Source organism: Hemibagrus wyckioides, linkage group LG25, assembly GCF_019097595.1.
Source record: "Hemibagrus wyckioides isolate EC202008001 linkage group LG25, SWU_Hwy_1.0, whole genome shotgun sequence".
NCBI lineage: Eukaryota > Metazoa > Chordata > Actinopteri > Siluriformes > Bagridae > Hemibagrus > Hemibagrus wyckioides.
In genome coordinates this window covers 20,060,084-20,078,250 of record NC_080734.1, presented here as the reverse complement: position 1 = coordinate 20,078,250, position 18,167 = coordinate 20,060,084, and the positions used below count along the sequence as shown (strand labels likewise).

The 18,167-nt window shown below is 39.6% G+C and overlaps 1 protein-coding gene across 4 annotated transcripts in view; it reads right to left on the bottom strand.

Annotated features, from left to right (window-relative positions):
* The window catches only part of cd2ap (CD2-associated protein), a 46,496-nt gene that overhangs the window by 5,166 nt on the left and 23,163 nt on the right, over window positions 1-18,167 (bottom strand). For 2 of the 4 annotated variants that reach the window (XM_058378984.1, XM_058378986.1), the window contains exons 5-14: window positions 18,046-18,166; window positions 16,869-17,023; window positions 15,054-15,147; window positions 14,288-14,382; window positions 13,021-13,119; window positions 9,103-9,153; window positions 7,392-7,428; window positions 6,138-6,200; window positions 2,171-2,321; window positions 1,939-2,048 (exon numbers count right to left, since the gene is read on the bottom strand). In XM_058378984.1, the coding sequence (XP_058234967.1) occupies window positions 1,939-2,048; window positions 2,171-2,321; window positions 6,138-6,200; window positions 7,392-7,428; window positions 9,103-9,153; window positions 13,021-13,119; window positions 14,288-14,382; window positions 15,054-15,147; window positions 16,869-17,023; window positions 18,046-18,166 (976 nt within the window). The remainder of the gene's footprint in view (window positions 1-1,938; window positions 2,049-2,170; window positions 2,322-6,137; window positions 6,201-7,391; window positions 7,429-9,102; window positions 9,154-13,020; window positions 13,120-14,287; window positions 14,383-15,053; window positions 15,148-16,868; window positions 17,024-18,045; window position 18,167) is intronic. The other 2 variants (XM_058378985.1, XM_058378987.1) reach the window with 2 other exon arrangements.

The following is an 18,167-nucleotide window of genomic DNA, read 5'->3' as shown; positions in this document are numbered from 1 at the left end:
ACCCATCCTCATTTGGGTGACAGCACAGAGTGTGATTATAAATGATTCTAAACACCAGAGAGTGTGATTATGTACAGTCAGTTGTGTGATGCAGATACAGCATATGTAGAATGATAGTGTGTGTATTAATTAAGAGATTGTTGTCATCCTCACAATTCCACATAGGGTTGGCATCGTTGCTTTGAATACCCAAATCCTCACAAAGCAGAACCCAGCTGGAGCTAATCCATCTCTGGATGCCTCAGGAACATCTACTGAGCACCCAACGCATGACCAGAACACTCAGAGTAGTCCTGCACAAAGCAGCGTGCTGCACAAACTAAACTGCCAAATGCAACCCATTTGCTAAAAGATATTTGTAAGTAATAGTGCATCATGCTCTTCTGTGCATCAAATCAGATCTAGGGTGAAAGCACCAGCTGTGATCAGATTTCAAGATCTGTGCACCGCGACTGACACAGAAGAGATTATGCTACCTGTCACTCCCTGAGAGCACGGCCACAAACCTCTCGATCATCAAACTCACTATCTTTAAACTATAGGGCAAACAGTTATCTGTTGTGCCACTGCTGCACACGGTAGCCAATTGAAAGCTGAACTGCACACACCAATCAGGCACAACATTCTGAGCACTGACAGGTGAATAAGACTGAGTATCTCCTCATCATGGCACCTGTTAGTGGGTGGGATATATTAGGCAGCAAGAGAACATTTTGTCCTCAAAGTTGATGTTAGAAGCAGGAAAAATGGACAAGCGTAAGGATTTGAGCGAGTTTGACCAAAAGAGCCAAATTGTGATGGCTAGACCACTGGATCAGAGCATCTCCAAAACTGCAGCTCTTGTGGGGTGTTCCCGGTCTGCAGTGGTCAGTATCTATCAAAAGTGGTCCAAGGAAGGAACAGTGGTGAACCGGAGACAGGGTCATGGGCGGCCAAGGGTCACTGATGCATGTGGGGAGCGAAGGCTGGCCCATGTGATCCGATCCAACAGACGAGCTACTGTTGCTCAAATTGCTGAAGAAGTTAATGCTGGTTCTGATAGAAAGATGTCTGAATATACAATGCGTCAAAGTTTCTTGCGTATGGGGCTGCATAGATGCAGACCAGTCAGGGTGCCCATGCTGACCCCTGTGCACCGCCGAAAGCTCCAACAAAGATCACGTGAGCATCAGAACTGGACCACGGAGAAATGGAAGAAGGTGGCCTAGTCTGATGAATCACGTTTTCTTTTACATCACTTGGATGGCCGGGTGCGTGTGCATCACTTACCTGGGGAACACATGGCACCAGGATGCACTATGGGAAGAAGACAAGCCAGCGTAGGCAGCGTCATGCATTGGGCAATGATTTGCTGGGAAACCTTGGGTCCTGCCATCCATGTGGATGTTACTTTGACACGTACCACCTACCTAAGCATTGTTGCAGACCATCGACATCCTTTCATAGAAACAGTATTCCCTGATGGCTGTGGCTTCTTTCAGCAGGATAATGCACTGTGCCACAAAGCAGAAATTGGTTGAGGAATGGTTTGATGACCACAACAACCAGTTTGGAGTGCTGACTTGACCTCCAAATTCCCCAGATCTCAATCCAAATGAGCATCTGTGGGATGTGCTGGAAAAACAAGCCCGATCTATGGAGGCCCCAACTCGCAACTTAGAGGACATGATGGATCTGCTGCTAACATCTTGGTGTGTGATCCCACAGCACACCTTCAGGGATCTAGTGGACTCCATGCCTCGATGGGTCAGGGCTGTTTTGGCAGCAACACAATATTAGGCAGGTGGTCATAAAGTTATGCCTGGTCAGTGTATATATTTAAAAACAAAGGTGGGGCGGAGTCACAAACATTTGGGCCCTTAAAGTACTTAACCAAATTTTTTTTTAAAAACAACTGTGATGACAGTTCAGCTCACTATACTCCCTCTTGTTACTCACCCAAGTTGGTGGTTTTCTCTGCCCAGTCCCCAGACAGTGTTTTTGGTTTGCTGGGTAATGATGGCTCAAAGTCTGACTTTGGTCGTGTGTGTGGCACCTCCCCATTATGCCTGGGCAGAAACAGAGAACAATGTTGAATAAATTATATAAAATCCTAGTAGTGCAAAGTTAGAGCAAAGAAATAGCTAGAGCGGGATGAAAGATACGTGCTAATATGTTGAGCATCACTCACTTAGCTACTGGAGATGGAGCAAGAGGTTTTTCAGGTCGTTTAGGCTGCAGTGCCACTGGACGCAGCAGTCCTTTTCCCGGAGGAGGAACAGGCTTTTTAGGGGGCACAATGGGAGCTGGCTTGGCAGGTTTGTCTACCAGAGCCCTGTCAACTATTATTTGAAAAGACAGTAAATAAGATAACTTAATCTCTGAGGACAAAACATCCATTATAATGACCATGAGTTTGACATACAAAGGCAAAAATACAAAAATAAAACAAATACAAAAGAGTAAGAGTATTAGTTTCTCACAGGTGTTCAAGTAAAGATATACAGAGCACAGAGCTATAGTTACGGGCTATGTCAGGTTTCAGGAATGATCAGTAGATTTCTGTTTGATGATATAGTGTAAAGATGACCAACAATCAATTTATTCAGTTAGAGACGGGACATTTCTAAATCCCATAACCTAAATAACCAAGCTAGCATATAAAAAAATCCTGCCACTTGTATAAACCTCATTTGATTATAAAAATGATCATTTAATTTGCACTTCAATCATTTAATTTGCACTTCTCTCTAACCTTTTGGGGTTTAAGACTGTGTCATGATGAAGAGGCTTATGTACTTCAGTGAATCTCACCAGGATAATGTCACCAGGATCTTGATGTTTCCGGTATGAGAGGAGAGGTCAGACAAAGAGTCAAAAGGACCCCTATTAAAGGTAGAAAAGTGTGTCCCAGGCATGGGAGTAGATTGTATAGATGAAAGCCATCGTTTGGGCTCAATATCTGTAAGATGCTGGGTGGGAGTTAGATACAATGCCAGTTGGGTGGTAGGCAGGTGATGGACAGTCTCAGATGGACTTGTCCTTTGCAAAGGCAACTGGCTTAGGGACTTTAGAATATCAGTTCACTGGTGAGGAAAGAGACTGAATTAGTGTGTCAGAAGAAAGCGTATGGACTAGAGAAGACCTTACATCTTAGTGACTGATCTATCTCCTACTCTGGAGTTACCACAAGAGACAGGCCTCCACTGGGTATGGGGATACCATAGAGCAGGACTCTCTGGATAGAACCTGCATTCAAGTCCACAACATATTAAAGGAGAAGTTCACTTCCAGAACAAAAACTACAAATAATTTCCTCACCCCCTCGTCATCCAAGATGTTCATGTCTTTCTTTCTTCAGTTGTAAAGAAATGATGTTTTGAGAAAAAACATTTCAGCATTTTTCTCTATATAGTGCAAGCTGTTGCGTGTGGAATGATAAAGTTATATGTACCTTTTTTTTTTTTTTTTTTTTTAGTAAAGAGCATTTGACTTATTTGCACTTCCTTGGTCTTTGCAATCCCTCAGCTAGTATTAGACGAACTTTTGTGGTTAAGAAGTATACAATTTTTTATTTTTCTAAGAAAATGGCAGATCGTTTCACTAGATAAGAGCCTCCTTCCTGGGCTGGGATGGAGGTTTAGAGCTCCCTGAAGCTTCATTTAACCTGCATTCAGGAAGGTCAGACTCACGGCCACCATTGAAGTCCACTATATGGAGAAAAATCCTGAAATGTTTTCCTCAAAAAACATCATTTCTTTACGAGTGAAGAAAGAAAGATATGAACATCTTGGATGACCAGGGGGTGAGGAAATTATTTGTAAGTTTTTGTTCTGGCAGTGAACTTCTCTTTTAGGATGATGGCATTGTTAAATGCTTTGTTTTCACCAACTTTGGTGTAGTTCATATAAGCCTAGAACTTTCAGAAATATATTATACATAATATATTATGTTATATATAAGGTTATAGTTATATATTTCAGTCAAGTTTAAAGTGATTTGTAATTAGAGTAAATTCAGTAGAAATCTTAGGTAGTATTATAAATCAATGCTTCTCATACTAGCATGCATGTCTTACCATGCCACACTGTTAAAGAACCTGAGTGCCAGATGGGCTGCCCCCAGTTCTTGCTAGTTGAGGTTCCTCAGGGACCATTAAGCTCCCCAGACAGATATCTCTCATATAGAGCACTGCCTCAAGTAGGCCTCTTTCAGAGCTCATGTGATCCAGCCACAGGCTTTTATGCCATTTCTGAAAAGCCCTTAGCTTCAGCAACCCAATGAGAACTACCTCTGTAGCTACTGTAGCAGCCACCCATTGGGTAATGTTTTGGGGTGTAAAGCTTTCTGTTGTCAGCATTTCCCTTCAGCTGTGTGACTCTTTAATGCACTGATGGGGGGAGCTTGGTGGTAAATGCTGGTGGGTTCTAAAGCCCAAAGAAAAACTTTCACAGGTTCACAGGTATGGTTAGTTTGTGAATTTTTGGCACAAGCGGAGAGGTTGTTGGAGAGTCACTCCATATCTTGGTCTAATGTCAACCAGCCATACTTGAAAGAATTTGCATGATGACCACATCCAGTGATATATTAGTTATTTCAGCTGAGACACAACTGCTTTGTGGTAGTTTGTAACTGCCACCTGAGTGCATCGTGTCAACATAGCTGCACCGCCAGAGCAGAGGATGTCTGAGTCAAACACTGCCCTCAGTGCGTAGGCAGTTTAGCACATAACTGGTGCATGGTTGGCTACAAAAGGGGTCAGGCACTGGCTACACAAACGCTCATCTTACAGAATGGCTCTGTACAAAATCACAACTCAGTGGAAAGAGGAGAAAAAATAAAAATAGGGAAAATCTGACCTAAAGTGGTGTGGGTGTGGAACAAGCTAATCTAGCAGACGCTGTGTTAATGGGGTTAGTTTTCATGTCAACATCAAAAAGCTGATGAGGGGCAGAACTCTTTTGCTTGAAAAAGTATGCATTTTCGATATATAACTGGTTTTACTTTTCAATCATACGTCTAAAGTAGTGAAAGCATGTTACAGTATCAACACTGAGGTTCTGTAGGTGAGGTTCTGAACTCTAGATAACAGTAAAGACATTAAACTGTAGTTCAGCTGAAAATGACCTTTCCTTTTACCCCATTTTGGTGTGTTTTGTAAAATATTTGCTTCTAAAGAAAGTTATCTTTCTATTAAAGGTCATCCCACCGGGCAGCAGCTACATGTTCTACTTTTAAACAGACAGGCATAACCACAGAAACTGTTCATTTCATTCTTATTCTTAAATTAATAACCTCACTGACATTTATCTGGAAACATTTAGTTCAGCTTCAGGTTTCTAAAGAGATCATTCAGAATTGTACATCATTTATTTATGTATTTAGTTAGTTGTTTAATTATTTATTTAATATACAATTTCATATTATAACTTTAGAATCTGGAAAGCTAACCCCCTCCCTGGAGAAGTAACTGCAATTATTTAATAAAAATATTAAGTCAGATATAAAGTTAATAGCTAAAATGTTTCCTGTTGAACTATATCATTAGAACAACATCAAATGATATAGTTCCAAAGTTAATAGACTCATTTTTTCCTGAACAATTTTTGCTAACATTTTTAAGCAACCAAGCAATGTCCTCTGAAACAAGTATGGGATGAGAATAACCTTCCTTCCTTGTTAGCTACATTAGTCACATTGATAAAATGGGAAAAGCTAACGTGGGACATTTTATAATATGGGAGATGAAAATGAAAATAAATAAATAAAAAAAGTTTTTTTTACTTCTGGAACATAAGGTCATGTTTAATTTCTTTTGTTTCATTCTTTACTTAATCCTCAGTGTATTGTAGATTTAAAATTACATCTTTTTTGTATAATACATCACCTCAAACAATATAATACAAAAAATGTCATTTTAAATCTACATTACACTTAGGATTTATTTTAGATTTACTCTTAAATTTACATTTTTAATAAAATTATATTTTTGAAGTTTCACAGTTGCTTTGTATCCTGACTAAACAAAACATGCCAAACATGAACAATCATGATACATAAGTAGTTGGATCAAGTTAAAGGATGGTGTTGTTTACAGGGTTTTCGAGGATGTTTTTGTTTTTATAACATTTTAGACAGTAAAGGCCGATCCCACTTACCTTTATCTTCAGGTCGTAACTGTGCGGGTTTTTTGTCGGTACTCGGGACCTCTGGCTTCAGTGCTAAAAAATTAAACATGATGCATTAGATGGCCCTCTCCCTCTGTCCCACTTAAGATACTACAGAGTGCACACAGACAACAAACAAAAGAGCAAAACCACATGCAAGAAACAGATAAGCTGCAAGTGCAGGCGCTGATTCCGTTTCCTGTGGGGGAAGAAAAAGACGAGCCAGAAACCTGTGAGCATCTTGCTAGGGTTTATAGTATCTCTGACATTATGTCATATAACACTTCAAATGCAGTAAATGCAAATGCCATTCTGCTCCTAACAAAAGTTTCATCTTCAAAACCACGTGTTTTGGGGGACAAACTAAACAAATTAAAAACAAAAATAATGGCAAATCGGGAATAGTACAGGAAATGAAACACAGTAAAACATTCAAGCTGCATAATGCAATTTACTTTGCTTAAGAAAAATGCAACTAGCCCTGTGATTCATTCAGCCTCAGGAGGAGAACGTCTAGCTGAGCAGGATATTTGGCCAACATTTGTCATTGGACTGAATGTCGTATTTGGTGGGCAGCATAAGGACAAGGTCCTAACCCTAACCCAAGGTCTATATTTCGATTAAATCTTACTCAAAGAAAGCATTGCAGGTATAATTTCCTAGAAAAGGCAATGCCATTATAATGTCAATTTCCTTTAAAAGCACCAAACAGACCACTACGAACAGCGGCACAACTCCAAACAGATTACTACAATGATTAAAAATAAAAATATATATAACTGGCAATCTAGTGAACAGTTAGTGGAAAACGCAAAGCACTGTAGGGTCAGACAGTCTGATCCACTATTACACTTTTATGACGATTAAAAAAAAAAGCGTGCTTGGATTTTCAGTAGGTATTGACGGGGATGACAAAATGAAGGCTTCTCAAAGTCTGTGCAATTATATTATAAAATGCAGGATATGTTGGATAATCACATGAATGAGTGTTCAGGTGTATACAGTGTCTGCTGCTGCTACAGTCTTCTCAGTATTTGAAGAAAACACGAGAATAAAAACAAGTGATCTGTGTTAGAGGCTCAGCTAGCGAGTACTAGGTGAAGAAACTTTGAGCATTAACAAAAGTTCTTATAGCTAGTGCACCACTGTTAGCCATTACACCTTACATCTGGCCATCTGAAAACCTTTATAACAACCTCAATGTAAACGTAAAAACATGTAACAGAAGAAAGAGCTCTACAATACCTGCAGATTTGGATGGTGGTGGCGGCTTCCTTGGCTTCTGCAACGGAGAAACAGACAGTGTGGTATTTTAATAGTGATAAACTTGTACTGCTTACTGAGGAGTAGAATAAGATATTAAATGGTCCAAATCGAAACACATGCAGGTCATGATTAATCACATGGTACCATGGGGTGAGGCGCCATGCATCAATCCCCTGTTTGAAATGTTTGATAAAAACAATCAGTATTTGTTCTGTTGACATTTACACTGTGATCTTTACAACAATAGGCAGTAAACTACATCACCTTCTACTTTTATTCAGTTATTGGCATCTTACCCCATCTCTCATATATTCTCTTTAATTTCCACTAAAACATTACAATTGGAGATCTAGTGTATTTTTTTTTTTATTAGAGCGTGTCTAATCTAAACATTATCAGAAATTGAAACTTTGTGATTATTAGGTTTTTTATTTTCTATTTTTTACATTTTATAACGATTTACATTGCATTTTTTAAGGCACATTATATGGAAGCAAATTTTGGATTTTTAAAGATTTTCCTATTATTCCATTCTGAGTTAACAAAGAAAAAAAAATAGCTGCAAGTTAAATGATTCAGCACAGATAACACATTTTATAAAAAATAAATTATCATAATTGCAATACAATTATGTATGTTATGTTAATACAATACCAAATACAAAAACTGGGTTTGCCTTTTATATTTTATTTGAATTATCTGTGTTATTTTGGCCATATATTCTTCATAGGTCCACATTCATTTTTGCAACCAAAACAAACGATTCCAAGCAACTACTGCATGCACGTGTTAGTTTTATTCATTCATACGTGAATTACTTTATTCATATGTGCATCACTTCATATTGAGAAGCAGAGACAGAAGATGCACGTCACACCGTTTTCAAAGGGTTTAGTGCGTTTTGAAAAACCCACACAGTCCCCGGTGCAGACATCTCAATGGTGCTGGCTGACCTGAGGTCTGTTCTTCGTACGTGGATTACTCGGTTAGCTGGATTGGATTGTTGACGATTTGACACGATCCTTTCTCTAAGCTCGTTACCAAGACAACACTGTGAGCTCAGGAGCAGGCTTATTCAGTGTGAACAAGATTAGATAAAGCATGTAGATGTTTTTTGTTTTTTTTATAAATACAGAATATAATGTGCATGCTTTAGTACTGCATTTCTTATGCAATTAAAATCGAGGTCACGCAATTAAATAAAAAACTGTTTTTTCTAAAGAGCCTGTGAATTGAATATGCAGTGAGTTCAAGGCTCCAGTATTTATGGAGAGATATTTTCACTTTTCAAAAAAAAAAAAAAAAGAAGTGTTAAAATATGCAGTGACTGAAGGAGGGCTGTTATAATCTTACTTATGTTTTAAAAATCTAAATGAAGATTACACTAATATCTCTTTACACAGGCGAAAATAACCATAATGCTTTTGCAAGATTTAAATGAGCACAAATACAGCAGTTAAATCTCATATGATGCCTATGATGACTCCCAATTTAGTATTTTGTTGTGCAAGAAAAACAGCAAAATTTAAATCCAGATGCATCAAAACAGGCGCATGCCTTTTCTACAACAATTCATTCCAGCTGTTCATGTCATGTGTCATAGGGAACACCACAGTTTCACAGGCCAAGCATGGAAGTGGTGGTGTTATATATTCTACACAGTTAAAGTGGTAAGAGTTAGTGTCCTTACCTCTTCTGGTTCTGGTTTAGTCTGTTTAATTGAGCCTTTGGAAAGAAGTGTCTAAAAAACATGAAAAGGATTATGGAGGATGATGAGAGTTATGAATTGACATAATGCATAACACATTACACAGGGGAAAAAACAGGTTACAGTACTGTACTAGGGAAGCAGAACACTTTCAATTAAATAAAAAAAAAACTGGAACTACAACAGATGGACTATTTAATAGCTAACTTATTGTGTAGATTTTGTATTGCACAAATTTGTATTGTTCAGATTTTGTCCAGAGAACCTGCTGCCATTTCTCTGCACCCCAGTTAAGTTTCCTTGCCCGACCACGGAGTCTACGCCCCTCAGCATTGCCCATTTATGCTTCTTGAAATCAGCTTGAACATCACATCCTGAGACTCCAGTCTGCTTTGAAATCTTTGCTGGGAGAGACCTTGCTGATCTACCTTGTGTCTTGTTGCAGTGCTCAGTCTCACTCTGGTGTATGACCTGTGACATGAAACTGCCTCCCACAGCCTCACCTTAGTAGCGGGGTTTGTCTGTTCCTCACCCAGTTTAAGGTCCTACACAGCGGTTTCTGTTCCAGTTAATGACTGTGTTTCAGGCTACATATGAAATTGATGATCATTAGCCCCTGCTTGGTATAATAATTATTAATCAAACACCTGACTCTCATCCTAGACTTTGTGCAAGTGTACACAGTGTGCAAGATGCTGGTTTGAAGCCAAGGAGTACTCGCACCAAATATTGACTTGATTTAGATTTTTGTCCATTTGATTACTTTGCTCGCATTTTGCAAATTGATAAAAAATAAACAGTTAAAACATACACTATGTTGCCAAAAGTATTCGCTCACCTGCCTTGACTCGCATATGAACTTAAGTGACATCCCATTCCTAATCCATAGGGTTCAATATGACGTCGGTCCACCCTTTGCAGCTATAACAGCTTCAACTCTTCTGGGAAGGCTGTCCACAAGGTTTAGGAGTGTGTTTATGGGAATTTTTGACCATTCTTCCAGAAGCGCATTTGTGAGGTCACACACTGATGTTGGACGAGAAGGCCTGGCTCTCAGTCTCCGCTCTAATTCATCCCAAAGGTGTTCTATCGGGTTGAGGTCAGGACTCTGTGCAGGCCAGTCAAGTTCATCCACACCAGACTCTGTCATCCATGTCTTTATGGACCTTGTTTTGGTCACTGGTGCACAGTCATGTTGGAAGAGGAAGGGGCCAGCTCCAAACTGTTCCCACAAAGTTGGGAGCATGGAATTGTCCAAAATGTCTTGGTATGCTGAAGCATTCAGAGTTCCTTTCACTGGAACTAAGGGGCCAAGCCCAGCTCCTGAAAAACAACCCTACACCATAATCCCCCCTCCACCAAACTTTACACTTGGCACAATGCAGTCAGACAAGTACCGTTCTCCTGGCAACCGCCAAACCCAGACTTGTCCATCAGATTGCCAGATGGAGAAGCGTGATTCGTCACTCCAGAGAACGCGTCTCCACTGCTCTAGAGTCCAGTGGCGGCGTGCTTTACACCACTGCATCCGACGCTTTGCATTGCACTTGGTGATGTATGGCTTGGATGCAGCTGCTCGGCCATGGAAACCCATTCCATGAAGCTCTCTGCGCACTGTTCTTGAGCTAATCTGAAGGCCACATGAAGTTTGGAGGTCTGTAGCGATTGACTCTGCAGAAAGTTGGCGACCTCTTCGCACTATGCGCCTCAGCATCCGCTGACCCCGCTCCGTCAGTTTACGTGGCCTACCACTTCGTGGCTGAGTTGCTGTCGTTCCCAAACACTTCCACGTTCTTATAATACAGCTGACAGTTGACTGTGGAATATTTAGGAGCGAGGAAATTTCACGACTGGATTTGTTGCACAGGTGGCATCCTATCACAGTTCCACGCTGGAATTCACTGAGCTCCTGAGAGCGACCCATTCTTTCACAAATGTTTGTAAAAACAGTCTGCATGCCTAGGTGCTTGATTTTATACACCTGTGGCCATGGAAGTGATTGGAACACCTGATTCTGATTATTTGGATGGGTGAGCGAATACTTTTGGCAATATAGTGTATATATTTAAAGCCTTCTTACTTTACAGCATTCCATCACACCTACCTAAAACCTTTGCATAGTACTGTAGTTATTTAATAATAAATTAATAAAATGAAATTATTTTATAATATAAGGTTAGCAGAAACCACAGAGGATCCATTCAATTATGTGCTGGCAAGGAAACAGAACATGTTATTTGTGTCTTAAGGTTTGATTGGAATCAAATCCTGTGCAGTCACTGAGGTACTGAGGGAGTTTGCTCCAGACCTTGGGGCTGTGGAACTGAAGGATCTAGCTCCTTTTTAGGGAAGGAGGTGGTAAGAAGAGCAGTATCTGAAGATCTGAGTGAACGGCCTTGTATGATGGTGGGAGTAAAATGAGAGAGAGGTATGAAAAGGCCAATCGATGAAGTGCTTTATATCTGACTGATCAATTGTGAGCTGTGACTGGTAGCCAGGATGGAAGCTGAGCACTCTTAAGACACTGGAGTCACTTGGGTGACACTCTCAACACCTTGATGGCTGTGAAGTTTTTCAGCTTAAAGTTTGGTGACTGGTGAAGCTGCAACAGTCTGTAATGGAGGTGGTGATGACAGACTCTAATGGCTTTGTAGAACTTCTGCACCATTAATGCCTGAGGCTAATTAAATTTCTTCAGATGCTGCAAGAAGTACATTCTCTGCTGATCTCTCTTAGGTGACGAAGTTGATGTTACTGTCCCAATTTAAGCTGAGAGTCTTCACAACCATCACGGTTCTGTTGAGTGCTGGCAGGGTTGCAGAGCTTCTCACCAACATCTCCACTGTCTTAAGAGTGTTCAGCTCCAGGCTGCTGCACATCAAACTGCAGCACATCATCAGATCTGTAGAAAAGATCATCTGTGTAAAGTTACCCCTCCCTGTCAGAAACTCATCACTGACCCTTACTGTCACTTATTCAACCTCCTTCCCTTGCACAGGTGCTTCAGCCAAATGAGGACTAAATCAGCCAAACTGCAAAGAAGCTTCTTCCTGCAACCATCACACTCATGAGCAACTGAACATACAAACCTTAAAAAACTATCTTCTGTACATAAAGCTATCAGTCTATTTTCACCATTTGTTATATTTATCTCAATTTAATCTCCACTACTACCTCTTACTGACTGGCTGCACTCAGCACAATAATTATAACCACCAGATGTATGTGCAAGGTTTACAGCTATGAGTGTGTGTGTGTGTGTGTGTAAGGTAGGAATGTGTGCTATTGTAGTAGTGTTTAATGTTTCCTGTGACTTATGTAATACTTGTCCATTACAGCCTGATTCAGATACAATGAAGGTGATGAAGGTGAAAGAAAACTGATTTAGTTACAGTGTATATGTGAATGTATATAATCAGTATATAAAATGTATATTTAAACCCACGTTTTTTTGCCACCCGCACAACAGGTCTTCTCACCCGACATGAATGCCTGACCTCAGTGATACCTCACTAGCCTAGTCGCTGAATGGACAAATCCTCACAGCCATCGTAAAAGTTATTATAACAGCAAATGTGTGTTATATTGTGTTATTTCAAGAAGTACACATGTGAGACTGCTCAGATGTCCACACACTTTTGGTAATATAGTGTACATCTGGGAACGGTGGGGATTAATAAAGACAAACAGAAGAGGCCCCAAACCAGAGAAAAGGTGCGATGTGGGATTTAAAGTTAATATGAAGTTAAATAATGAGTTAATAATGAAGTTTAGAGTGCAGAGTGGAGAAGGTCACTGGAACAGGCTCAAACAGAGAGGCCACTTTTATGAGAAAGAGAAGGTCCTGGAAATAAGCCTGCAATTCAAAACGATCAATAGTATCTAGTGTTTAAACTTTACCTCTTTTTCTGAGTCTGGTATCAGCACCACAAAGTTGTCAGGAAACACTCCCGCTCTGCCATTCAGCTCTCCTCTCCACCAGCCTGGCTCGCCTGTATCCTGAAATACACAACACACAGAGATTAACAACAGATCTCCATTTAATCAATCAGGTCTCCTCACTGTGACTGTGTGTACTGTTAATCATACATCACTGAGTCTGATACATCACTGTATTAATCACTGCAACATCACCACACACACATGAGACTTACACAGGACGTCAAAGTCCACACATCAACCCCACTGAGATACTGTGTATAAACAAAAGCCCTCAAACATCAAAGAACTGAATGTTGTAAAGAAGTTTCCCCAAGACCGTGTGAGAGACTGAAACTCCTACAGAAAACGTTTATATCAAGTTTTGCTGCTCAAGGTGGTTATACATGTTACTGAACTATAGGGTACACTTATTTTTCCCACCTGGATTCTGAATGTTGTGTCTCTCCCATCACTTCAGGTCATTTGCTCATAGACGTTAGTGAGGTCCACACAATTAATACAATGAATAAAAACTTTCCTTTTACCAGTGACTAGAATTTGGAAAACTACTAAATATTTTTAGAATCTTGCCAAATATTTTTAAAAGTGTCAAAGTTTCACGATGAAATTCTACATAACATATCTGATATATATGATAACAATAACAACAACAACAATAATAATAATAATAATATACAGTAGCAGCAATCTATGTTGCTTGTGTTCAGTTCATACACAGTTGCACAGAGTACTAAAGATTACATTTACATTTCTGGCATTTGGCAGACGCCCTTATCCAGAGCGTTTTATCTCATGTTATACAACTGAGCTATTGCGGGTTAAGGGCCTTGCTCAGGGGCCCAGCAGTGGCAGCTTGTTGGACCTGGAATTCACAGCCTTCCAATCAGTAACCCAACACCTTAACCATTAAGCTGCCACATCCTCACAGAACAAATATTCTGTGCAAATCCATGAAACCAATCACGAGTTTGAGTAAATTAAGCTCTGAACTGATTGTGCCAATGATTACAAATCTCAGCATGGTTCTCATTAACGATATTCAGACTCTACTGGGTATTTTAACACAAACTTTGAACGAAGACAACAGCTACTGAAAACAAGAGGACCTGATAACAGAACAACACTACTACTACTACTACTACTAATAATAATAATAATAATAATAATAATAATAATAATAATAATGGAGGGGTGAAGAAAAGTTGAGTTAGCGGATCAGCCTCACCTTGCTTAATAAATGAACAATGTCACCTTCCTTGAGGTCTAGCTCATCCTGGTTCGTAGCTTCATAATTATAAGTGGCCTTACAGTATTCCTTTACTGCGAACAGAAAAGAGATCTTGAGAAAATGCATAACACAATTACACTATTGTCAGTAAATCATTAGTGTACTGATGCAGCCCTGTGTAAATGTGTATTTACTGAAACAGTGATCTGTACAGTGGTTTGCACAGATATATTATACACAATCTAAACATACCAGAATAACACTGTGTTGATCACATCAAAAACAAACAAACAAACAATCAAACAAACAAAACAACTCAACACTCTCATTGGACACAATGAGACGAATATTTAATCTAATGACCAAATTCTGTTGAATGTCTGAGCCTTAATTTCTCTTAAGATTTAATGCTGCAATTAAGGAACTCCACATTAGATCAAAGCATTTTATATATATATATATATATAAGAAATGACAATAGCAGTATCACAAGACATAGTAATGCATTATATTGTGCCAAGTTAGTGAAATCATGTGGAGCTCTGTGGATATTGTGGTATTGCACAAGAACTAAGGTTGAAAATAGCAACATCTCGTCCTTAAACACTTTAAGCTGCCAAAATTCATTAACTTCACAGAACACTTTCAAGTTAATTTTGGCAGGATGAAAAAACGTGCTCTGAGATGTCTACACCAACAAATAAACAAAGGTATCAGATTCTTGTTAAATGCTGTAATTAATTAACTATAGCCAGATACTCACATTTACCTTTGCTGTCTCCATCTTTCTCCATTTTGTGAGCATCGGCTGTGTTTATGGGACTGGGCTTGGGGGCTGATGGTAATGACGGGACAGGCTGAAATCAAGAAGTACAAATGTGTTTACTGCTGCAACGGACACTGAGATGAATACACTCTCAATCATATACGCTGACACAGAGAGAGAGAGAGAGAGAGAGAGAGCGAGAGAGAGAGAGCGAGAGAGAGAGAGCGAGAGCGAGAGTGACAGAGAGAATGAGAGAGAGAAATTGAGAGAGACAGAGTTGGAGAGACAGATGACATGAAGCAAGCCAACTTTTTCATGTGGCTTGAATACAATAAGTAGGCAGATGTGTGGTGGTGTTACAGAATGCTGAATAAGCTACACGTTTCTTTATCTTCTTAGATTCGCCACATCTATGAGGTATGATTTCAGTCTTTTAACGCAGACCCATTTTTATGAGACAAAGCTCGATGTCTGCCTGGCGCATACATAAAGATGAACTGAAAAACAGAAGTGCAAGAAATTCAACGCATAAAAAGTGGGTCATGAGCAAGTGCCTGCAAAACACTCTGCTCTGAAAACAAAAGGAAGGGCATGCAGGATTTAAGCAAACATTGGCAGAGCTTTTGTAACAGAGGAGACCTAGAATTCCTGCTCCATGATCCAGTGTCCAAGGCTATGTGACGTAAGAAACATTGCATAGGAGTGAGGATAGACTAAATTGTTCAGTTAAAATCATAATGCTGTATTATGCATAATTTTATCACTTTACATGTAAGGGAAAAAAATCTTGTCAAAACTTTCTTCTGCTCAACTTCTGAAGATCTGCTGAGATATGTGCTAGACAAGACACTAGAAGAGAACGTTTTTGATAGGAAAAGCTGTGCAACTATGAAAATCTAACACTGTCTCTTAATATTAGACGTATATGGGTGGGAAGAGTTTGCAATAACGTGTTGACTGATACACTTAAGCATTTCAGTATGAATTGTTATGAAACACTGTGACAGACATAATACATAACACATAACTCATTCACACCGAACCAATTACAAAATTCATAAGCCTGAAATCCTATAAGCTCATATACACTCATACAAGGCTGTGATAAAGTCAACACTGGATTTGGAATATGCTTTCAAATAAAAGGTTCCTATCAACAGGAGTGTGCTTCTAGACTTATGAGGAAAACGAGAATCATTTAAATCTTAGTATAATTATAGAAAATAAACGTGACGAACTCTAAACAGGCAAAAGTATTTTCACATCTGACCATCACACTGACCCGTGTCATTCCAAAACAAAGTGCATTAATATGTTAGCTAATAGGTTACTGTACTTTTTTGCCTTTATATTGAGCTCCACTCTTCTGTGAAGGTTTTCCACTAGATTTTAGAGTGTGTCTGTGGGGATTAGTGATCATTCAGCTACAAGAGCATTAGTGAGATCAGACACTGAAGTTGTAAGAATGAGGAGGTCTGGGGTTCAGTCGGTGTTCCAGTTCATCCCAAAGGTCGTCAGTGGGGTCGAGTCAGAGTCAGGGCTCAGTGCAGGACACTTTGTTTCCATGACTTTCCCTGTTTGTGTTTAGTATATTTATTAACCAAAAATAATAAAAATCCTACCAGTGGCAGTTAATGATACTAGTAACATACTAGTTATTGTGTAAATTATATGAAGGAAACTGTAATATATTCATATAATGCTGCACAGCTGACTTAAACGTCTGGTTCAGTTATTAATTGTAATCTAGATGAGTTTATTTTCATCTCCGAAGAAAATGTAGATACTGCTGCAAAGTTAAAGCAGGCTTACTCTTTCTTTCTTTTCCTCCGAGTCAGACAAGCGAGGTTTGAGCTTCACTGAGCCTTCACGGAAAATGTTGCCAAAGCCAACACCTTTGATCTTTTTAGGATGTGCGATGACCCCGTTTCCAGGGGAAATTGGACTGCTGACCTCATCTTTACCCTCTACACACAAACACACACACACACACACACACACACACACACACACACAAAACACCCTGTTAGCATTTACTTATACAGACATACATAAGTGTATACATACACACAGTTACACAGTTATGTAGTGGACAGAATGGACAAAACTATATATCGTGCCACAGTTAAAAATTTTCAAGGTATCAGTATACACTCATTAAGCATAATAATAATAATAAAAATAATAATACTGGTCAAAACCTCATTTTGCTCTCAAAACATCCTCAAATCTTCACGGCATGGAGAGTCCACAAGATGTTAGAAACATTCTTTTGAAACTCTGCTCCATGTTGACAGATTTTCAGGAGCACTCTCGTGCTGTGAATCTCCTGTTCCATCACATACTAAAGGTGAATGAAAAACACTGAACTCGAGGTCATGTTCATGAGCCCAGCTTGAGATGATGTTTGCTTTGGGACATGGTGCATCATCATGCTGGATGCAGTCATTAGATGATGACAAATTGTGGCCATGAAGGGATGCACATGCTCAGCAACAATACTCTCATTCAATGTGGCATTCAAGCCTGGATTGATTGGTATTAACATCCCAAATTGTGCCGAGAAATAACATTCCTCACACCATTTCCCCACATTCTGCTCTCCTGAATCTGAGACACATTGCTGCTGGAGCAAAGGAATGTTTCCAACATCCTGTGGACTCCATGCCATGAAGACTTGAGATTGTTTTGAGAGCAAAAAAGATTTTACCCAGTATTAGTATAATGTTTCTAATAAGGTCTTTGTGTGTGTGTGTGTGTGTGTGTGTGTGTATGTGTGTGTGTGTGTGAATCATTGCCTTCATGCATGAAAATCACTCAATAGTAACTCTACATGAGCAAAGCCTCATGGGAATCATACATAACACTAAAGCAGTGAGTGTCTAACATACTCTAACACGCCCGGAGAAAAATAACAAGAGCTTGCCTTGTGATCTGTTCTGACATGCCCTAATGGAGGTAAAACTTCACATGAATAAGCGAGCAGTACCTGGCTCCTCGGGTACATCGTTGCTCTCGCCGTCCTCATTAGTTTCGATTTCTTTGACGAAGTTGGAGGGGAACAGGCCACTCTTCCCATTCATGATCCCACTCCACCAGCCTTCTTCCACC